The sequence below is a fragment of the Cydia fagiglandana genome, chromosome 1 (genome assembly GCF_963556715.1).
Source record: "Cydia fagiglandana chromosome 1, ilCydFagi1.1, whole genome shotgun sequence".
Classification (NCBI taxonomy): Eukaryota; Metazoa; Arthropoda; class Insecta; order Lepidoptera; family Tortricidae; genus Cydia; species Cydia fagiglandana.
This window is the reverse complement of record NC_085932.1, coordinates 28,124,484-28,149,237: the sequence shown is the minus strand read 5'-3', so window position 1 is coordinate 28,149,237 and position 24,754 is coordinate 28,124,484. Positions and strand designations below refer to the sequence as shown.

General features: G+C 35.9%; 1 protein-coding gene across 1 annotated transcript in view; it reads left to right on the top strand.

Moving 5' to 3' along the window:
* Window positions 1–308: 308 nt before the first annotated feature.
* The window catches only part of LOC134668792 (DE-cadherin), a 366,389-nt gene continuing 341,943 nt past the window's right edge, over window positions 309–24,754 (top strand). Inside the window, exon 1 of the mRNA XM_063526248.1 lies at window positions 309–813. Within this exon, the coding sequence (XP_063382318.1) occupies window positions 738–813 (76 nt within the window). The 5' untranslated portion in view covers window positions 309–737. The remainder of the gene's footprint in view (window positions 814–24,754) is intronic.

The window sequence follows — 24,754 nt, the reverse complement described above, 5'->3', positions numbered from 1 at the left end:
ATATATAATAAATTAAATAAATAATAAATAAGTATCTATATTTTTTTTTTACCCTGCAGTCCCTGGACCGATAGATATAGCAGACTCGTGTGACAACCCGCTCGCAGGATAGAAATCCAGTCTTCTTGTTTTTTGCGCGAAAACAAACCGGTTCCGTCGCCGGCTTGACCGCCATCTTGGAAGTGTGCATGCCTTCAACCAACACGAGTACAAACAATGTTTGTGGCGGTCGAGTATGAAGATAGACGCGGATCGCGCATGCTCCGCGCGGCACAACGGCTGCATAGCGCGCGACCGCAACTTGTTGATTGTTCACTCACTTCGCGCCAGTCTGTCGCGAGCGATGCGCCGGGAGGTTGTGTCTCGCGCCGCCGCCGCTCTCGCCAACTTCGAACTTATCTATCGGAAATATGTGAAGTTTCCGAACTTAAACTCGTGCAGAACTCCCGTACCGTTCGCTTTTAATAATGTTTAGTTATCTTCAGACGTGTTTAGAGTGTAGTTTAGCGTATTGAAACTTAATAGGCTCACCGTTCCACTTTACCTGTGCTCGTCCCACGACCGTGCGAAGCGGCTACCTTATCGGATAAATAAACGAACATTTTTCAAATGGATGTGCTTGAGTTCTGTGATAGTGTGCGTGGTTTGTGCGATTACGAGACCTCGTGAGTGCTTCAGTGACAAGTCGCTTTAGCGACGTGTAAGAAATAGTAATAAAGTTAAGTTATACTTGAAGAATGTGGCGGGAAAGTCGATGGGCGACGTTGCTGTTGCTGGGATCGCTCGCGGTGGCGTCGGCGCAATTCAATAAAGGTACTACCTGTGAATGCTTTGTTCTAAAGCCTTTGTTGTTTTCTCGGAACAGTTTATTTTGAATTAGGAACAGCGAAACGTGATGTCTAGCGTATTCTTTTTGACACGTCTCGTTTGGCGTTTAATGCTTAGGTCTGTAAGTTAAGTCGTTGGAGCGTTGGCAGTGACCTCGAGTGGGTTCGTTTACCTCGCGGTTCGCGTATGCCGGTTCTAATCTAACCCGGTAAAGTTCACCGGGTACTTTTTAAAACTTAAAATTGAGATAAGACGAAAGTTAAGAAAGTTAGGCAGTCTGTTTTGACTAGCGACAGACTGACAGTTTTATTAAACTGAGGGTACCTATACCTCGTTTTTTTTAGCATTAGAAATTAGGTAAAAAATCTTGATGTGTCTTTTAATTGAAAAACTCATTTTAAAAATAAGTTACGGCAAATATGTAACAATTATGAATCTAATACAATCATTTATATTCTTCTGCTTTCATAAATGATAGTTACTGATTTATAATAAGCGTTTTTCAATTAAAAGACATGCCAAAATCGCTTACCTTCTTCCAAGTTCTTTCTAATGCTAAAAAAAAACGAACTATATCTAAGTAGAAGGATTTTTTCATAACACTTGTTCTTGAACCCAAGTGTTTTTTTTATAATGAAGTTGTAAATAAAAATATGTAATGAATGAGTAGGTACTTAATTTTTTTTTCAAATAAATAAAAGAATGATGTTGCCAGGTAGATTGTTATTCAATTGTTATAAAATTAACATGCGTAGATGTTAATGGAATGATAGATTAGATAATAGGAGGGTAATAAAAATGTAATAATGAAGAATAATTATCTTCACTGGGATGTTTTGCAACTTTGCAAATGAATAGATTTCTCACACTGCTGTCAATAAGGGGAAACTAAAAAGGTATGGGAAGCTGTCTACCTGAGCTAACGGTGCATTTACCTGCAACTGTGTAGGTATTAGGATGTATACCTACAGTAAGTAAGTATTATATATTATTATAGATTATATATATAAAATTACCTTTTAATAGTACATATATATGGGCTCTTTAAATTTTAGGTTTGTCTCGAATATAATATAGTTTTGTTTTATGGCAAGAAAGTCATTGATGTAGCAACAAAACGAATGACAGCCATTTGGCCAATTAGAAACTAATTAAATCTGATGGTGTTGCTACTTCAAATTAAATCCTAAAATTATGGAATAGAATAGTTACCTAGTTAGGTTTAAAATAGTTTAAATCAGGGGGGGGGGGTAGGAGAAACGGGGTCATTCGAAGCATTTTTGGATGATTTTAGGGGTGGTTCCGGTCAAAAAACGTCAAAAATAGATGACGTAATTTATGGACATCCCCTCACGTAAAGTGCTAAAAGTAGCAAAGTAGCACCTATTGTAAAATACAGTGGAACCTGGATAATTGCAATCTCAAGGGACCGGCCAGTTTTTGTCAATTAACCAGGTTTTTCATTTAAGCAGGTCGTGTCAATTAACGAGGTTCAAAAAATCGTTGTGTCAATTATAGAGGTTTTCATTAATAGAGGTTGCGTTCTGACAAATTTCTTTTATGGAGGTGCAAATAACCATTTAAAGTAGATTTACACGTTTACGTTCTGGGTTTCTGGTCTATATATTGCTTCTGTCTATACTTGCACTTTTACACTACATTAATTACCAAATTATTTTCTTATCATTTGGGTTTAAAGAATTCCCTTGAATTGTAGAAGAAAGTTTTATTAGAATGTAGAAAGCATACTTTGTTTTTTATTGATCAAAACTATTTCACCTACTACAGGCTGTGATAGATACCCAATAACTAAATTAAATTCTGGATGGAGATATAAATAAAATGATCATTGCTATTAAAATATTGTTTCTGCTGTCTACAACTACATTATTTCAATTATAGAGGTAATAAGCAAGACTCGTTTCAATAATAGAGGTAAAAACAAGAGCAAACATAGCGGATTTTTTTTGCACAGTGTCAATTATAGAGGTCTTAAGTTGCGATGTGGTCAATTATAGAGGCAAAATTACGAAAAGCACTAAAATCTAAATTGCAATTATAGAGGTTCCAAAATTTCAATTATAGAGGCCTTTTGGTCTCAAGGGACCGGGACCGGACTTTTGGTTGCAATTATTGAGGTTTTGCATTTATGCAGGTTCCAATTAACCAGGTTTCACTGTATAAAAGAAATCTGCGGAAAAAATAAAAACTAAAAATAAAAAAAATGTTAAATATAGAATACTACTCTGTGCTTACATTACATGATTACATTATCACACTCCATTCTCTTTATAAATGGCTCAAATCCAGATAACAGTCAAATTTTCTTTGAATTTAACACACTAAAAACAAATTAAAAAAACAAGACCGAAGTGTTCCATAAGTGTTCCGTGAACAAAGTTTTGTACGGAACACTTAAAATTGTATGCTGATTTCCTCTAATCTAACTTGCTTCTAATCCGGCTCTCCTGTATCATCATTAGTTCCGTATTAGCGAGTTTGTACTGTACCTAATACAAACTCGCTAATCCGGCGCTAATTAATCTTATTATTACCTAGTACTGAATAGTGCCGCCTAGCAATACTAACAAACAGCTCTTCAAATTAGAAATTTAGGTTAAAGGAGGCTAATTTCACATGAAACAGTATTGAAAGTACTTACGTACTACATACCTACCTGTTTAATCCGTGTTTATAAGTAAGTTTAAAAATATACTTATTTTGGGGTAGGAGAAACGGGGTCATTCGAAGCAGGATTTTTGGATGATTTTAGGGGGGGGGGGGGTCAAAAATAGATGACGTAATTTATGGACAGCCCCTTACGTAAAGTGCTAAAAGTAGCACTTATTGTAAAATATAAAACTAATCTGCGGAAAATATAAAAAATGGCTCAAATCCAGATAACAGTCATATTTTCTTTGAATTTATTATATTAACACACAACACACAAATTTATTATATTAAAACAACAAATATATATGCTGATTTGCTCTAACTTGCTTCTAATCCGGCTTTCCTGTATCATCATTAGTTCCGGATTAGCGAGTTTGTACTGTACCTAATACAAACTCGCTAATCCGGCGCTAATTAATCTTATTACTCTCACCTAGTACTGAATAGTGCCGCCTAGCATATTAACAAACAGCTCTTCAAAGGCAAAACCGCCAAGTTCCACGAAATGTCTAGACGGTTTCCACTAAACTAAGTTACATAAGTGCTTATTTCCTGCGTCCCCGTATCGAAGTGACTGCATTTCAATGTTATCGGTGTATAGATAGGTAGATACGATATCGGCGCACCCTACGTGTGTATCTAAAAATAAATGTATACGTAGGTGTATTCCCTCTTTTCTGTGAAAAATGGGTACCTATATTTACGGGTAAATATACCTATAGTTTAGGCAGACCGAAAAGGAGATGGCGGGACGACTTGGACGCATTCTACTCCAAATGGTGGGAAAATGCCGATGACAGGGTCGAGTGGAGAAAACGAGGGGATGCCTTTGCACAGCAGTGGGACACCAAAGTAGGCTAGGTATAAAAAATATAAATACCTATCTATAGGATAATGTACCTATAAAGAGAAACACGTACTTACCATGAAAAAGTTTTTCGTTTATTCCTTATTTTGTTTACTTACCTATGTTGTTTAATTTTATATTTAGGTAAAATTGTGGGTTTATTTTGTAATTTTTATATCTTTTTTTTTTATTTCGATTACCTATGTACAATGATTGTGTTTTTATAAGACTTAAGTACGAAATTGTCATTCTGCTACCAAGACTTATATAAGGCTTAAGTACGAAACAGTCATTCTGCTACCTAAAACCGGGCTTTTTGAACAGATATGTCCAAACATTATTGGTATCCGTTAGTTTGAAAAATCATACGATTTTTATGTGTATCTGAATTTTTGAAGTAGGTATGTTATGTGAATCAGTGTTAATTTTTCAAATGGTTTCGGCAATGATTTAGAGAACCCTAAAATACGTATGACATCTTGACATTCCATAAATTCATGATATAATTAATTACCTATATAATAAGACAAGGTATGGTTAAGACGATTGAATAATAATTATGAGTCATTTGAGACAGACAGTATGTATTTGGCTTGTCGACGGTATAATTTTCATATTACCTATGCATAAATGAACTTGGGTAAATCCAGGTACTTAGCTATAACCTTGGGCAAAAGTAACCTACCTACCTACCTGGGCTAGACATTGTTTTGTTATGTCTGACTATTACTCAGAGCCCTCAGAGGGGTGAAAATGCAGGTCACATTGAACAACTTTTATTGATTATGGGGCCAACGCCGAAAAGATCAACCTATAACATATTTTATTTGTAGTTTTTTCTTATCCAGAATTTTTACTGCTTTAAAGAGGCGATGAGGTTTGAATCGTGTATTTTTTCCTCTTAACCATTAAAGGGTTAAGCGTGATTAAATAATATAGAAACTACCATCCGCCTGCGGCTTTGGCCGCGTAGACTTTTCAAAAGCAGGGATTAAATTTTCAAAAGAAACAACTATAAAAAAAGTTGAATTCATCGGTCCGAATTCGATCTTAAATTTTTTATGTATACATTGCATCTGTATACAATGTATACATAAAAAAATTACATAATACTGTTATTATGTTTATGTATACAGTATTAACAAAACGCGACTAGGACGCGACAGATTTAGGTTAGGGTTGCCTACTGCTAATACTTTTGATTAAAATGAATAATAGTATTTAGATTAAATGTCTTGCATGTAATGTTCATATGTCACATTTCCAAGCCTTTTGAGCAATAAGCCAAGCTTTGCCTCAAGTGTTTCCAGACTTTATCTCGACTTGCCACTGGACTGTTGCCAACTGGGAAAAGAGATGCTTCTTAAAAATGCCAACAAAGTTGCTAAGAAAATTTTGTAGTGTGTGTGTGAAACGTGAAACTGACCTATTGGTTGTATTTATGGGTCAAGTTACTAATCGTATCTTTAATATAGTTAAACAATTAAAAACGGGCAATATTTAATTGTAATCAGCAACATAAATGTATGTTTTCTTGTATTTTTTTTACTTTGTCAGTAGGGTTCTAGATTATAAACTGTATAGGTATTAATGTATCGTATTCCTATCGCCAAGCTACCTATCCTCATTTGTTTAACTACGGCAAACTATAAAGGTCAAAACACACACAGGGATCCCTTCATTTGCACGTAGATTACACACATTATCTTAGTATGAATCACAATGACTCAAACTCAAACACCTCAGAACGGTAAACAACATAACTATCGTGCATTATCAAAATTGCACCTTAACTTAATCCGAATAACGTTGAAAATAAAATAGTTAGAAATTTAGTTACATCAAAGGAGGCTAATTTTCACATGAAATATTGTCGAAAGTACTTACCTACTACATACGTACCTGTTTAATCCGTGTTTATAAGTAAGACTCCGAATCTTAAATGATACGTGTGTAAATCTAAATACATTATTTAGGCAGCTTCATTATTCTCTCTATCATTTATTGAATGTAAGCAAGTAACTTCTATATTTAAATGTAACTAGTTATTGTAATGACGGATTTAAAAATGCATTGTAAGTACTTTTTTAATACAGTTGCTCAAAAAGTGCTACTTTACGTAGCTGTTTAGCGTGCGGAAAGTTGGTTATCTCGAACTAGTGCTTTTTACTTTTCCAATTTTTTTAAATTTATACTTGTTCCAATTCACGACTACTTATTGATGAGTGTTAATATTAGTTTCCTTTAAACGTCGTAATCAGCATAAAAACCTACCGTTAATGTAAGAATACGAAAAATATTACATATTTCATATTTAATTACTTACCTCTTCATCATTATAACACGTTTATTTTTTAATATTCAATATTGAAAATTCCGTTCTTAATAAGTTGACTGAATGGAACGGAATAGCTGCCAAACGCCCATAGATATAATATACTTAAAGACGACGTCTAACCGAGCTGTCACTGTTACCACTTTTGTTTAGTGTACGATTAACAATGTTTTTCTTATTTTTTCGCAACTGTATTAAAAAACGTCGTTCGATACACGTGCGGAAATGTCATTCTTCACTCGTCCCGAGTCTTGCCACTCGCCTGCGGCTCGTGGCAAGATATCTCGGTACTCGTGAAGTAATGACATACCTTCCGCACTAGCATCGAAATGTACTATTTCCTCGAGCAACATTTGGAATATTCTGACAAAAGTCTGGAGATTTTGTATGATTGAACGGAACCCTCGGTGCGCGAGTTAAACGAACTCTCACTTGGAAAACTTTTTTAACATTACGAGTAGAAAAACTTCGCAGACTTTGCTTCGCTTTTAGGCCCAATCTAATCACATTAGTTTAGGTACAACATTAGATCTATAGTTCGTAGAAGCTAATTTTTCATATGCATGTCTAAGTGCCTGCTTAAACTTATTAAAGCATACTTGGATAGGTAGACGTTTAACTAATTTGACTTTGTCCTAACAAAGTTAGATGTCGGGCGAAGGTCGAGTGAAGGGGTAAGTTATGAAACTAGACTAGAATACTAGACATACAGTCAGCAGAAGTTGCTAAGCGGGCGAGGTGTTCAAAATGATCTTGACGCGACTTTATTGTTAAGAGAATAAGAGCGTGTCAAGGTAATTTTGAACACCGCGCCCGCTTAGCAACTTCTGCTGCTGACTGTACTAACTACCTCAGACGGTAAATACAAATACTATTATAGTCTAGTTATTTAGTATTATAGTGTTATAGTGTATTGTTAACTTGGAAGTTGTAACTAAAACTAAGTACATAATTCCTTTAATTTTAGTGTCTAAGTTTATTAATTTGAGTTGGAATAATAACTGTCTAGAGCTGTTGAATAATGGTCCCGGAGAAAAACTGGCATTACTGCTCTAGTATTGCAGAGTGACATTAATAGCGACTGCATTTCTGTCGCAAATGTCAAAAACGATGTTGGATTTTCGACAGTCAGTGACGCGCTGTAATACTGTCCATTTCCAACGACAGCTGCACCACTGTTCATTTTACTATGGAAATTGACAATGACAGCGACGCGTTAAGTACCGGTAGTGCAGCTGCGGTTAGAAATGGAATGTTACCATTAGTTTGAATCCGAACGGTACCTAAAAGTAGACATTCTAAAAATAAAATGTGAGTATTTCAGAAAGACGAAAGTACTAAAATTGACAAATTTTAAATCAGTTCTGTAAAAGGAATAGTAACATTAGTAACTAAAAAACTTTTTCTCCATTCTATAGCAGCGGCATCAAAAACCACACTGTCTATCCGTCATTGTAGTTTCATTACAAGCATTTTACGGTATTAAATGCTATTAGAAATCTAGCAGGATAGCAACGGTATCACAATATAGTTTCATAAAGACCGATGGTGATTTGCAAGACTCGGTGAAAGGCAGTCGTGACTCCGTTGAGAATGGCTAACCTTTGCAGATATACATATTATGTACTTACTCGTACATACTAAACTTATATTTATAATTTTATTTAAGCGACGGGGCCCATTTCTTTACAGCTTAGGTATAAGCATGATGGTACAGTTGACATCAGATAGATAGCGACAGCTAAAATGCTCAAATATCTTCTTCTTTAAGTGCCTTCTCCATCCCGGAGGTTGGCGACCTTATGTCTATATGTCATTCTATCTGAAGTCATGCGAATTAGTTTCTCTGTACTGTCCACGTCCAACCAGTCTCTTAAGTTCCGTGTCCATGATATTCTCCTTCTCCCACGTCCTAGTTTCCCTTCAATCTTCCCTTCAATAATTAGTTTTAATAAGTCATATTTTGAGTTTCTATATATATGTCAGAAATATGTAGCTTTCCTTTCTTTAATAGTTGTTACGACTTTTACCTTTCAAATATATCAAACACATAAAAAAATAGGCACCTTGTTAATATTTCTTGTGTTTTATAATGCAAGGACAAAAATGTGACTTTTGCAATAAAAATCTGACTTTAAACGAAATATTTACTTATGATTCAGCCCTGACAACATTGCTTCGCCTACATTTTATTTTTAGACTGATTATGAGTTAAAATGTAACATATTTGAAACCATATACGGTCACAAAATGTGTGTAAATGAAATGTTAGATTTCACGGAAGGCAACAATAAGAACGGAATGCATAATTGCATTTCTCATATACCCAGTCAGCTAAATTATTACTAGTTCCGTTATGACTCCTTTGTTTTAACGCCAACTCTTTGAGCAAACAGCTTGAATTGAAGGTTATATTGGAATTTTACTGCCATATAAAATTCTCATTTCAAGCCGATTCCAAAGAACTGAAATATAAGTTTTTATCTGTCGAAATAGATAACCAATTCCGTAATGTTGACTTGGTTTTTAGCTGATAATATAGAAAAATATTTCACTCACGTAATTTTAAATCGTAAATTGCTCGACTCGACATGTTTCGCTCCGTACCGAGGAGCATCATTGGGAGCATGCGTTGGCAGACCGAAGCAGACTGCGGGCTGCAGCTCTCCGCGACTCGGTCCTTCAAAATCCTTGAGTGACCTATTTTAATATGTCTGTGTTTCACGGAAATATCAGGTAATTTTCAAATTAAAATTTCCCTTGGAAACTATAGCAATACTTCTAAGTCTTTCACGGTAAGTTTCTAAAGAAAACTTACAAAATATACGATCAGGAACATGGAAAGTGGGAAATAACTTCTATTGTTGCAAATTTTCGAAGCAAAGATTAAGTTTCGCAAGAAAACCGAGCTAATAATGCTTCAAGCGATTCTGAATAAATGCACTGAGAGAAAAATCATCACCAGGAATTAAAAAACAGTTCTGTACTGGGGGAAAAAATGAAGTTTTAGTAATAATTATGGACGTCTCACTATTTCTGTAAAGTTAATTTATTTCTACAAACAGCTCAGTAATCCCAAATATAATTTCAACAAACAGATAATAGAAATTGCAACAGTCAATTTGTTCCTATTAGTTGACTCTCCTTGTCCCCGGATTAAGTTTATTTTTGTAATTCTAAGTGTGTTTTTGTTGTACTTTTCTCTCAGTGTGTAGTTTGAAGTAGCCTACTAAGAGCGTTTTCAAGTTACTCGATTCGATATCGCATGTCGGATCGAAGTAAAATGTTAGTCATATGTGTTCTGTATTTATTTATTGATTTAATGAATCATTTATCACTAAGAACGATAGATAACGCAAAAAGGCGGACTTGATGCCATATAATATGGTACTCTCCTGCAGCCTTTTTAGGGTTCCGTACCTCAAAAGGAAAAACGGAACCCTCATAGGATCACTCGTGCGTCTGTCTGTCTGTCCGTCTGTCTCAGCCTGTTTTCTCGGAAACTACTGGAATAATTAAGTTAAAATTTGGTACACATATGTAAATTAGTGACCCAAAGTTGGACATATTTTCTTAATACATAATTTTAAAATACATAGGTTCGAAGTTATTTAAGAAAATAGCCAAAAAATGACCATTCCGCCCTTTATCTCCGAAAGTAATGAGTCTAAAATTTGGAAAAAAATACACAAAATAGTTCTTTACCTATAGATGACAGGAAAACCTATTCGAAACGTGCAGTCAAGCTTGAGTCGGACTTATGTACGGAACCCTAGAAGCGCGAGTCCGACTCGCACTTGGCCGGTTTTTTTCTCATTATGCATAATCTCCTTCCGACATTGGAATGTCGGAAAGGCAGTTCCGTGACTTTTTTTGGCTGACAGATTACATATAACCGTTTGATAACAAGAAAAGCCTATCCGAATATGCCTCCGTGTCGTGTACGGCACGTGTTTCGAGTTCGTTCAACTTTTCTGCTCTTAATTCGCAATGTACCTAGGTAATTAAAGGTCAAAACATCAAACTCACGAATAATAATGTTGTCGTAATCATTTGATTTCGGAAAATACATTTTCATAAATAACGCCTAGTATGTAAATACGATATTGTTTGGTGTTCATAGACATGCAGCATAGGGGCTGTCCATAAATTACGTCATGGATTTTTGACGATTTTTGACCCCCCCCCTATAATCATCCAAAAATCATGCTTCAAATGACCCCATTTCCTCTTACTTCATGCTACCGTCATCCGATGTCCAGACCCCCCCCCCCCCTAACTTGAAATGACGTAATTTATGAATAGCCCCATACATGTATTAATGATTGAAAAAATAAAAAAAAAGGAGATGGCGGGACAATCTGGATGTATTCTGTGTGGAGTGGCGGGAATGTGCATTGGACAGAGAAAAGTGGCGGTAAAGAGGGGAAGCATGTGTCCAGTAGTGGGACACACTATAATTGGTTAATAAAAAAAAAAACAAATACATAGTGTTATTTGATTGGCAAAAGTTGGCATCAAACATGTGCGTTTCTCCTTCAAACCGTCAATAAAAGATCGTACTCCCATATTAAAGGCCTGTGCACACCGGCTGCGTGTGCGTGACGTGCACGTGCGCGTGCGGCGTTGTAGTATACAGATCCTTATGAGAGACGGCACACCGCTTGCGTGACGTGTGCGTGTGCGGCTCCAACATTTTAGCGCACGCACACGCGCACGTCACGCACACGCAAGCCGGTGTGGCTCGGCCTTTAATGGCGTTATGACGATGTTGGGCGACGGTAATTGCTTACCATCAGGCGATTCGTCTACTCGTCGTTTATATATTGACCAACCTCGAAATCGCGAAAAAAAAATTACCCACCCATAGAAAATGGACCAGTCAAAGTGTATGAAACAGCCAATTTTTTTTCGCGATTTCGGGGTTGGTCCCATAGTAAAAGTTGCTCGGTATCCCAAAACCTCCCTGGCAACATTCCACTTATTTTTTGGCCACCTTGTATATAATATATAAATAAGTATCATCATCATCAATATCAGCCCGTTTCAGTCCACTGCTGGCCTCTCCCAAGGTACGCCACCAGTGTTGGCCGAACGTTAATGCAATTGACCATTAAAAATTAACCATTGAAAAGGTTAATTGCCATTAGCCATTAACCATTGAAGGAAAATTAATTATCAATTGCATTGAACATCAATTTGCATTAATGTTAATTTATTACGAACCACTAACAATTAAAAAGAATTAATGGTTATTGCTTTACAAACCATTAAAAACTAAAACAATTTTTAATGAAAATTAAACATGTGATTGATAATTAACAATTAACAAGAATAAATATCGTAATTTTATAAAGACGTCCAAGGGATCAAAGGTCTAGTGCAGCGGTCGGCAACCTGCGGCCCGCGGGCCGCATGCGGCTCGTGAACCTAACACTTGCGGCCCGAGTGCCGCCTTGGCTATTTTGTATGTAATAGTGACAAACGACAATATCTCATAAAGTCATAAATATTAACAAAGTACGGCCCGCGTCACCATTTATTTTGTTTATTTTAATTATTTTAATTATTTTATTTATTTTATTTATTTTATTTATTTTATTCATTTTATTCATTTTATTTATTTTATTTATTTTATTTATTTTATTCATTTTATTCATTTTATTTATTTTATTTATTTTATTTATTTTATTCATTTTATTCATTTTATTCATTTTATTTGTTTTATTTATTTTATTTATTTTATTTATTTTATTTATTTTATTTATTTTATTTATTTTATTTATTTTATTTATTTTATTTATTTTATTTATTTTATTTATTTTATTTATTTTATTTATTTTACTTATTTTACTTATTTTACTTATTTTATTTATTTTATTTATTTTATTTATTTTATTTATTTTATTTATTTTATTTATTTTATTTATTTTATTTATTTTATTTATTTTATTTATTTTATTTATTTTATTTATTTTATTTATTTTATTTATTTTATTTATTTATTTTATTTATTTTATTTATTTTATGAGCACCCATTATAACTAACAATAATGGGTGTATTCCCATTTGTACCCACGGGGAACATATAGGAAGGAAGGAACAGATGGAATAAGCGCTTCATATAAATGAATAAATCCCATTTGTCCCCGTTTCCCATTTGTTCCAACTCACATATGACAAGGACAAATAAAAATTCACCAATAATGAGGGTATTCTAATTTAATAGTTTCAAGCAACATTAACATTAATTATTAGTTTATGAAAAAAATATTTAATTCCATTAAACGTTAATGCAATTGAGAGTAATTCTAATTAATTTTTTGAAACTTTAATGCCATTAAATAGGCAATTAGATTGACAATCAATGTAATTAAACGTCTCAAGATTCAATTCTAACTAACTTTAATTAAATTGATGCGTAATGCAATTGATTAATTGCGGAATTAATGGTTAATGCAATTGATTAATTGTTAATTAGAATTAACCATTACGGCCAACACTGTACGCCACGTGGCCCGGTCTGCCGCTTTATGCATCCAGTCGCTGCCGGCCCTCCTGTGCAAGTCATCCCGCCATACTGGCCTGAGGGCGTCCCACGCTACGTTTGCCCAGACGCGGTCTCCACTCCAGAACACGCTTACTCCAGCGATTATCGGTTCTGCGACGTATGTGGCCAGCCCATTGCCACTTCAACGTACTAACTTTCCAAGCTATGTCGGTCACCTTGGTTCTCTGGCGGATCACTTCGTTCCGAATTTTGTCCTTCAGAGAGACTCCGAGCATAGCTCTTCCCGTAGCACGTTGAGCGACTTTAATAAACAAGTATATGCCGACAATATTAGAAGAATTGTGAATCAACTGAGTTTATAATGGAATCAGTCCCTCGACACGGTAGCGCAAGTAATCCTTTATTACAGAACGCTCAAGTCAGTTGAACAATAGACTCAAGTTTTGTTTCCATCAGGAATATGTATAAAGAACTTCTCAGTATGGTATTGGAAGTTACATGGATTAAATTCAATGGATCTTTGTTTAACTTTACAATGAGCATGTGAAGAGCATGTCGGTTTGTTAAATTTGTTTGTACCTATATATCGTTAGGGGTCATCCGTTAATTACGTCACACGTTTAGGGGGAGGGAGGGGGTCAAGAAAATGTGACATATTGTGACATGGGGGAGGGGGGAGACACAAACTTTGTGACGTCACTTTAACTTCATCAGTAACCGAAAATTTATTTAAATTATTTTATTCGCTGTACATTTAAATAACGCGTTTTTAAAACGATAATTGTTTTTATTCGTTTAATTTTCTTTCCTAAGCAGTTTTGGGTTATGAAATTACTAATATTTATATCGTCAAAAATATTTTGATAAAATATTAATAATACTTAGGTACTTAATTCGATTTCGCGATTTCGTAGAAAAAATGTGACGTCACACTAGGGGGGAGGGGTTTGCCAAATGTGACCAAGTGTGACAAGGAGGGGGGAGGGGTTAAAAAACCTGGAAATTCGTGTGACGTAATTAATGGATGACCCCTTATGAATATTTGTATTATTTGCTACAAATTGATATGAATGAACTCTATTGCACAATCAGTTAAATCAGCAGTGAGGATGATGAATATACATTAAATATACCTACTTGTTTAGTTGTTTACCCGTGTTTTTTCAAGAATTTGTAGTAATATTATCCGTTGTAATATTATTTTCACCACACCGGCTTATTAAGACTACAATACAATACAAATACTGTTTATTGCACACTTCAATAAAAGAAAATAGAAGCACGAGCAGAGGTAAATAACAGGCGGTCTTATCACTAAAAAGCGATCGCCTCCAGACAACCTCTTTCAGACTTTCTTTATTACCTGTTCAAAAACTGATGAGAAATTTGCATTTTATCCACAAGAGTGCCAAAGTAAGTTGATGCAAGTTTGAATTGTTTACGAAGCATTAAAATAAGCTTTATTTAACGTATAACATCTGAAAGCTATGCATATAGCTTTGCCATTAACGATATAAAGTACAACATCTGTCATGTACTAGTTTAAATTAATTATTTCGTCCTACTTCTCGGCCTTAGGATGAGTCTAGGCGTCGGACCAAGCTTTGTGAAGCTTATTTAACCCTAACTCGACCCCCAATTATAATTTCCTGTACACAATACGTCATTCATTAGCCTTAATTTACTCTTGTTGCACTCACCTTACCATTGACAATTAGACAAACGGTAGTTGCAAACGTTTGCCGTCCATGGAAGCGTTCGCTTGAGTTGGTCTCAAACGATGTCCATTTGAAGGGGCAATGTGAAGTGCAGTGTAGGGAAGGGTGACAACGCTCGGGCGGGTCATCTTTCATAATAGAACCAAAACGGCGTAATTACCATTGAATTTGCTACACATGTGCGTTTTGTTTGTTGTTCAGTGCAGACTAAATATTCTGCTCGTAACAGATACGACACTATCTAATCTAACTATCGAACACAAGCATGATTTTTTTTGTAACATATGTTATCATTATTTTAGTAAAATTCAGTACCTAATTCGTATCGGAATGACGTTATTGATGGCAGGTAACAGAATAAGGTGACTCGATGTATTTAAATGGAGTTCGAATATTATAGTTATTGCCAAATGTAAGTTCGGAAACCAGTTTGGGAGTGTAGCGTTTCTGCCATAACATTGTTTAATCTGTAGTTAAGGCAACGTTTGTATGGCTTCTGTGGCGCGGCTCGGCTGCCTTTGCCATGACGTCACCATGTAACCGGACCGTCGTCGACGGTTGGCATTCAACCCATTCCAAAAGGACGTAACTCATGCCAACACCAGAGGACGTACTACGTTTCAGGATGGCCGAGTCGGAATGCGGTTTAGTAGGGCTGCCACTTCAAAATACAAATCTACCTGCGAGTGAACACAATAGACGTTCGTTCCGTGAGCAAAATTATTATGTTTGTTCGACGTCGACTTTAATGGTCTCTCTTTAGTGTATTTCCATGTATTTTTAGTATAATTCGGAATGAATTGAAATAAAAGTGAATGCTGAATATGCTGATACTATTTTTATTTTTAACTTTAAAAATAAATTATGTAGCACTACGGATTACAAAAAAACGCAGAATTTAATGATTCCGTTTTATTCAATACTACACTAACACTACACAGCGCAGCTGCCTGGGGGATTCGGACATTCTAGTCACATACAAAATATCGTTTAAAAAAAATTGTTTGTAATCAATTGAACTTTAAAATCAGTATACCCGTCTAAATTGAGCAATATCGGACTATAGGAAACATCATTCACATATTTATATTAATTATTAATTCTATGCGACACCCCTTATTAAAAGGGCACATACCTGATGACCGTTGCGCTCGCGTCGGCCCCGGCCACTCATACATACAAACTCCATACATATACTCGTAATATTATCTGTATGTTAGCGTGTTTTAAACTGTAAACACTTATTTACCGTTACTACGAGCGTTTCTTAGAACCCGCTCTTATGATTCATATAGACATTGATGGTATTTCCTGCTCGATCAATACTTTGCTAAATCGGACTATAAAAGACGCAAACTTGAAGCCATCTACTTAAAGCGCTTAACTTTGTGAATACTTAATCCAAGTTAGGCCTTAAGTATTAAAAATTTACATCCCTCTGCGATTTGGGACATTTCAAGTTCCATCGAGTTAGAATTTCCAAATATTTAGTAACAGTCAAAGGATAAATTGGAATCAAAAATAGACGCATTCACATTGACAAAAATGTTTTCACGCAAACTGAGAGCTAAGTACTAAAATGACCAGGCACCAATGAAATTGAAAGGTTCATAGATCTTTTTAGATTTGTAGTGTAGTACAAAGCCGGAAACTGCGTTTTGAATCAAACCTGCCATGGATTTGAGGAAAAACGGCTATCGATTTCGATTACGTTCAACGAATGGTCTCTCATCGACGTCACAGCCACTATTCACAATAGTGTCACTCTGAGTCGATGTCAAAAAAAAAGTATCTTTGAATCCATTTACTACAGATTAAGTTTCACTTTTATTTATAACAATAGGCTTGTAAATACTCAGTTGAATGATGGCTAACAAAAGATTCCGAGGTATTGATAACTTCAATTTTTTGAAGTCTGTTAAAACATACAAGCAGAGAAAACATGAAGGTACCATTACATACAATACCATTAAACATTCACAACTCAATAAGGAAAATATCCGGTTGGTTGGTAAATTGCTCGGTAGTGCAGATTAAATAGATAAATCATCATTAAGTTAAGTATGTTAATTAACTAAATTCGTTTCGTTCGTATTTGAACAAACTCTCATCTCATCAGACTCCATCTCTTCACGTCGCTATCCATATCGTCTCCTACAATCCATTTACCGTTCTACCCTTTTAGATGTTCATATTCACAGTACATGTCTTGTCCCTTCTTGTCACATGACTTTCAATACCAAGCATCACTTGCTAGTTCCATACAGCAGTGGCTCTGCAGACTCGAAAAAGTTGCAAACCGCCGTGACCCCGCCATTTGACCGTAGTTATGCAGAAAACGACCAACTCAATTTTTTTATCAATGCAGAAAGAGACCAAAGCTACTGAGTTAGGGTGTAAGTCACTTTGACAAAGTTGGTCGCTTTCTACAGAACTACGGTCATTTCTAAAAATGTTCAAAAACTGAATCGACAAAATATTGAAATTTTACATGAATCAGTTGAGAAATGCGTCCTGTAGATGAAAACACCCGGATTGCATTTAAACGTTGTGAAACGAAGACCTTCGCTCTTCGAACAAGGTGATTTAGTGTTTTGTAATTTTCATAAATGGCGGAAAGAATAGTACTTACAAAAGCCAAAACTCTAGTATCGTTTACGTTCGCCGATCCGTTATCGATGCATGATAAACTAGTCCAACTAGATCGCCGTAACGCCGCAGTTACGTGATTACGGTCACGCGAATAACTTCGCCTAATTGCGATGATTTTGGAAGGCCCGTTCCTATACCAGCTCGCGAGTTATATGTATACCTATCCCTAAAAATACTTTCAATACTTTAATGATGTACCTATTTGTGGCGGTACACTCAGTAATAAAGTACTTACTCAAAGTACGAGTAATATTAGATATTGAACCCACTCGAAAAATTTGGCATCCGATCAAAGCGAACCACGCTCAAATAAGCCCATTCGAGGCTCAAGCAACATTACACAAAACAGGTGGTCGTACGTACGAGTACACCACATTAATAAGAGATTCTCATCACCTGCTAGGAACCACGCAACAATAAACAGTACGTCTGTTTAGATTAAACTTGTTTATGAATAAGAATTAACACGTACGGCATAATTAATGGTTACAGATACAATTAGAATTCCTACATAAGCATGCGACGCATGAGCATTCTTGCAGCTTTGTTTATTGCTAGTCATTACCCGAAGGTAAGAGAAGCTTTTGCGGTTATCAAAGACATACATGACTGTTTTTGAATATCTGGTTCTCTATTCCTCTGCTATGTTGATTTGTGAACCTAGTGCATCGAAATTAGGCATTCAAATCAGGGGGCCTAGCAAGGCATCTTTTTGGCGACATTTCTGCCACATCTAAAAAGTAGGTAATGTCGTGGTACTCTAATGGTCTTAATTTCTTGCAAGACAGAACAACTACTGGATTAAAAGTTTTTCTGACTGTGAGGCCACCGTGCATGTGCCGTTGTCGCTATGTACAGCGATACATTTAATAAAAAATACACAAACGCAAGACTGCCGATTGGTGGCGCAATAAAATATCCACAAACTCAAACACTATACACAAAGAGTATTCGGGGAGCCGACATCGGTTTGTATCCAAACGCCCGCTGCCGTATTTGCGGCCGACCGTTTCGAAACGGCCTGAGCCTGACCCGTGTCACGCATTGTACAACTTCGGTTCGGCTTTTAGGCCTGAGCGTTGCTGAAGGCTAGTTTGAATTCAAGCTGAGTTTGAACAGTTTGACGAAGCTATTGTGACTTTTCTGCCACATTTGTTGTTACACCTTAATTTCCTTCAAGGCAGAAAAGTGTTTTTTTTTTTAACTGCAGTGCATAACTGTGAACACATTTTTATATCAAATGTGGTTAGGTACCTTTTTGTCTAAAAAAGCATTGTTCAATATTGAACTTCAATTTGTTATACCATCTATTTTATACATTTTTTTCTAACACGAACAGCGCAAAATGTTCCTCCAAGGTAAAGCATCGACGGCGCGTAATTCGATCACGCCTATATCTTAGCAGCCTCTGTCAAGTTAAGTAGGCACCTAATGGAAATGCTATGTACTGCTGGAAGTATACGTCGCTTATAACGCTAAACGAGTAACGTTTTTATGCGTTTACTTCGTGGGTGATTTATCGGAACCGCACCTTACAATGTGAGAAATGAATTATTCGACGCGCGTGTTTTAACCCCGTGTTTTCAAGATTACACGGTGTTTTCTTCAAATCCTATCTCTAAAGTATGCACAAACGTCGTTTGTTGGAACTGCTTTTGTTCACTTCAATGCTCTTTCATGTTTGCGTCTTAAATTCGTCTTACGTCTAGAGGGCGAATCTCTTATTGACGTCGTATGTGGTGTTTGAGGTATACATTTGCGAAAATCAAACATAAATGTGCGTTGGTGTGAACATACCTTTTAAGGGGTGACATTGTAGAGAAAATTTAGATCGCAGCGGTTTCCATGCAAGCCGTGAAAGCCGCCCCAATAATGAAACTTTGCTTTCTAAAAAGCAGTTACCGTGTTCTTTTAAACGCTTAATATTAAGTCTTAGACCCAATGCAGGCACTCAGCATATTAGAACTAAGCTTCCTAACAATAACGAGCATCTAAGCTCATTATTTCTAGTACACCTGCTTCTGCAAAGATTGTAATCGTGTATAAAAATCGCTTCAAATTGTAATGTTTTCCCATTCTCCGAATAGGCTATTCCATTTTACTGCCTTGGGATCGTTAAGAGAAAAAGTCTAGAGGGGAAACAAGGATATTATATCCAATTCGATAAAGTAAACTACCTGAAGAGTTTACCTCTATTGCTTAATTTAAAAGGTTGGGACGGGGTTGTTGTTTTAAAAGGCGGAACTTCCGCTGTTACTGGCTCAAATGATGCTTCTATAAGCGAAAAATTGTTTTAAAAAAATAGGACGATTTTTTTATTAAAAATATAGTTGGGGTATTTTTAACAAGAAGCTGTTTGCAATGTCAGTTAGGTCTAACGCTGTGGGTATCATAAAATATCTAAGCCTAATCTTCTTACTCTATCCTTATATGTAAGCATAATAAAAGCTACTTCTTACAAGTTGCAAGATAAAAGTCTTAGAAAAATGTATCCAAATCGTAAACTTTTGTAATGTTTACAGAAAAGACGACGATTTTCGCGAAGGTTTTTGACCCAGTTGTAGAAGTCACCATCACCACTGATTTGTGCACAAAACTACGAGTAATATTCGATGCAACTTGTAATTTATTTATACAGCCATTTTTATTCCTATATGCTACCATTAAACTGAAATAACTACGACTACAGCATCATTATTCTTCAATGTACAACTCTATAAAATTGCTCAGTAATAGCCAGTACTGACCACTTAACACCTGAAGATTTGCACCACAAGGCCCTACAAATTGAATTACATATAGTTTACACACGTCCCCTCAAACCTGCTCCTACTTTTGTTTATCAATATTACAAGGCAAATTTTAATGAAATAAATAATAACTTATCTAAAATGAACTGGACTGAACTTTTTTCAGGCCGCGCATTGGAGGACTGTGTAGAAATTTTCTATAACATTTTAAATGATTTAATCAGCAATTTTGTTCCAAAGGTCCCTCAACGTACTTCCTGTTCGAGGCCCCCGTGGTATACTAGGCCCCTTAGAAGACTGTTAAATGAAAAAAAGAAATATCATAAGCGGTGGAAGACTTATGGTAATCCTCTGGACTTGGATACTTTTAAATTATTAAGAAAGAGAATCTCTAAATTAGAACCTATATGTTACAGAAATTATATTAACCATACTGAAGCTAAAATCAACACTCACCCTAAATTTTTCTGGACATACATAAAATCAGTTTTCGCCAAAAGTAGCCTTCCTCAGGTTATGCATTATAAGGGAGTATCAGCACACAATGGTGCACAGATATGTGATTTATTTAACGAACATTTCCACTCCGTCTTTGAGATACCTAGCGATAGTTCTGTAGACCTAAATAATCTTGCTCCTGTAAATGACACTGTTTTCGACATGGACAACATTTTCATATCTGAAAATCTTGTCTCCAAATATCTTAAGCGCATTAATATTAATAAAGGTTCAGGTCCTGATGGGATTCCTCCTATTTTAATTAAAAATTGCTCTTCTAGCTTAGCAGTACCTATCAGTTTACTTTTCGAAAGGTCCATAAGGGAGGGGTGCGTACCATCTGTATGGAAACGGGCACTAGTTACACCGATACCAAAGGGAGAGCTTAGCGCCGATATAGAAAAGTATCGCCCAATATCGAAATTGTGTCAACTCGCTAAGATCCTTGAGAAAATAGTCACTGATCAACTTTCGTCTGCATTGCGTCGACATATCATTCCAAACCAACATGGTTTTCTCCGCGGTCGTAGTGTGGACTCGAATCTCTTATCTTATACAGAGACCATATTGGACGCGTTAGATAACAACTATCAGGTAGACGCAGTGTACACTGATTTTGCCAAGGCATTCGATAAGGTATGTCATGAGCGCCTACTTTTGAAGCTCTGGCAATTTGGTATACACGGCGACTTGTTCCGCTGGATAAAATCGTATGTTGAGAATCGTTCACAAGCAGTTGCTGTGCAGGGACACACTTCTTATTACAGACCTATACCTTCCGGTGTACCGCAGGGATCGCATTTGGGACCTTTGTTATTTGTGCTGTATATTAATGATATCACAGATTGTATACAAAATTCAAATATGCTATTATACGCCGACGACACAAAGATATTTACAGTTATCAAAAATATGGACGATTGTACTGCCTTGCAGAATGACCTAAATAATTTTCAGGCTTTTTGTACCTCAAATAAGTTATTTTTAAATCCAGACAAATGTTTTATTATCAGTTTCAGCAGGAAGCGAACATCCATAAACAATAGGTACACACTCTGCAATAAAGAGCTGACTCGTGTTAACCAGATCCGTGACCTCGGCGTAATTATGGACTCAAAACTCACCTTCGTACAACACATAGATAACATATTAACTAAATCTTTTAAGCAATTGGGATTTATATTACGAGTAGGAAAGCCTTTTAATAGATTGTCAACTTATAAAGTATTATTTAATAGTTATGTCCGCAGTAGGTTAGAATTTGCTAGCGCCGTTTGGAATCCACTTTACAAAATTCACAGTGATAAAATAGAGAAGGTACAGAGAAAGTTTGTCAAGGCAATTGAGTATCGTACTGGACATAAATACATAGACTATACCACCTCCATGAAAAGACAAAATACTACTTTATTAAGCTCTCGTCGCGAACGTATTGATGTCTTGATCCTGTACAAAATTATTAATAACATCATCGATGCCCCTTCGTTAATACACTCTCTTTCTTTTAGAGTACCCCGGCGTTGTGAGCGAGCTTGTAGAAAAAAACCTCTCTTTCATATCCCCCGTAGTCGTACTTCATATGCAAAACATGGTTTCATTAGGAGAGCGTGCAGGCTTTATGATGAAAAGTTTCAAAATGTAGATATTTTTCATGAAACACTATCTAATTTCAAACGGTTATCTTTACAATGTATTCAGCAGGCATTATAATTGTTAATACATCTACATAACTTTCAAATTTTCTGGCACTGTTAATTAATACACCGTTTAAGTATGTTTGATTCATATAGATAATTCATAATTCTTATGTACTTTCACATTTTAATGTTTAGGTTTACATAATTTTATTAAGGAAACTGTAAGTCTACAATATTACTAAAATGCAATTGTATCCAATGTAGCAATACGAGACTGTTTGTTTCTAATTAAATAAAATAAAAAATAAAATAAAACTCTAAACCAAGTCACGGACAAACTTGAAGGAGATTGAAACTTAAAAATCGTCCATACATTGTGGCGCAAGTTTGCGAAAAAGTTCAGCATATTGTCACATCTCCTATCCTTGTTACTAGTTTAGAGTTGTAAGTTTTATTGCGTTCTGCGGAACACAACTGTTAAAGTTGGGAGCAAAGATTTGTGAACGCTGCATGCATCCCACGTACACTATTTGTTAGACTTATATTTCAACGTTAACGTCGTTTGTGACTTTTATTCTGTTGTGATGTTTGCATGGCGGGAATTTATTACCATATCAACATAGATTTGCTTTTATTCAAAATTAGATATTGATATTAATGATTTTTCATTGTCTTCATCATCTGGTTGACAATTGACATCCACTGCTAAAAAAAGGTTAAGAAGACAGGTTTTTTTTACCTTGTTTGTGATTTTGGTGATTTTAATTTATCTCAAATACTTACGACATTTTGATTTCAAACGCTTCACATGCTAAACCTATTTCGGGCAGAATGTTACCTAACGCAATAAGCAATTATCCGTACACATCAACAATTAACCTGTTCCAAGGAATACCGCTGCGACATCTACAATAATGGCGGAATTGTAATTAATCCGGATACAATAGATCTGTATTAAGGTACGAGCCCGTATACCCACTGCTAACTATCCACACCTCGTATCTATAAAACTACGCTCTCAAAACGTAAGCTGTATTTAGTAGTTGCTAAGGTTCAATATAGTTTAAGCGAATGGTTAAATAGGACGTGGTAAATATATGGGTCGCGGGTACCACTGGGGGTAATAAACGGAGTTGACCTACCCTTCCGATAGTATTGCTGGAATATATCTCGTGAAGTAATGTAAGGGACAGCTTTACAGCCCTCAGTTTGATTGAACTGCGTATGATCTGGGATCGGTGTGAATTAGTTAACACGTGTGGGCAGTTGATTTTGTATCAGCTTTTGGTTACAGATTCGGTTGGAATCGCTTATTCATCTTGTTTACGCGATCCTCCGATAGAAATTGGCTGATAGTTAAAAAAATCAGTTCTAGCATATGATTGGCGCGACAATATCTCGCAGCGAGATAGACTACACGTCCCTCTTTAATTAAGTTAGAAAAAGACTGGTAGTCTATCTCGCGGCGAGATACTGTCGCGCACATCATGTGCCTACAGCTGAGTTTATCTAAGCTGAATTTAACTGTTTCGAGCGTTTTTGTACTTGCTTCTTCTTACTTGCACAAAACCCTTTGTGGGTCTTAGCGTCCTCTACAGTGCTTTTCCGTATGTCAGGTCCTTTACCAATTTGTGTTCTTTTCCATGTTTCAGAGGTCCCCTTCCACGCAGCCCGTTCACCGTGTCTTACATTTTGGTTGCTGTTGCTTATTATTCACTTAGTCGCCCATGAATCCAGTACGGATATGATGGTCGTTCTTGTCTACGTAGGGTTTGCAATCCGGATCCAAAATGTATGAAATTATCCGGATCTGGATCCGGATCCGCGGATATTCCCATACATTTCGGATCCGTCGTACAAACCCTATGTCTACGTGACAGCGTGATAAAACGGTGTCCGTCACTTTCTATTCCACGGTGTTAAAAAATGACAGTTATATTATTACGTGGATCATAATTCCATAATATGACTGCGTTTATTTTATTTAAAATTTAAACACGACACTATACTACGTGTTGGTTATTCTATAAAGTCACTGTGACATATAAATGCTAACCTAATATTAATACTGTTTCATAAAGTATATCATAAAAATATACCTGACATTTATGTGGGACGACATAATCCTTTCAAGGATCATACGCAATATGATATAGGTTTTAACCTTTAGGAAAAAATACAGCATTTGAGAAAAGGTATATACTGTGGAGATGGAGAGAAGAAAATGTTATCTTAATTTAAAATATGTACTTATAGTAAAGTTGCATATTCTTAACAAGTTTTCGTTTAATATATCATCTAATTC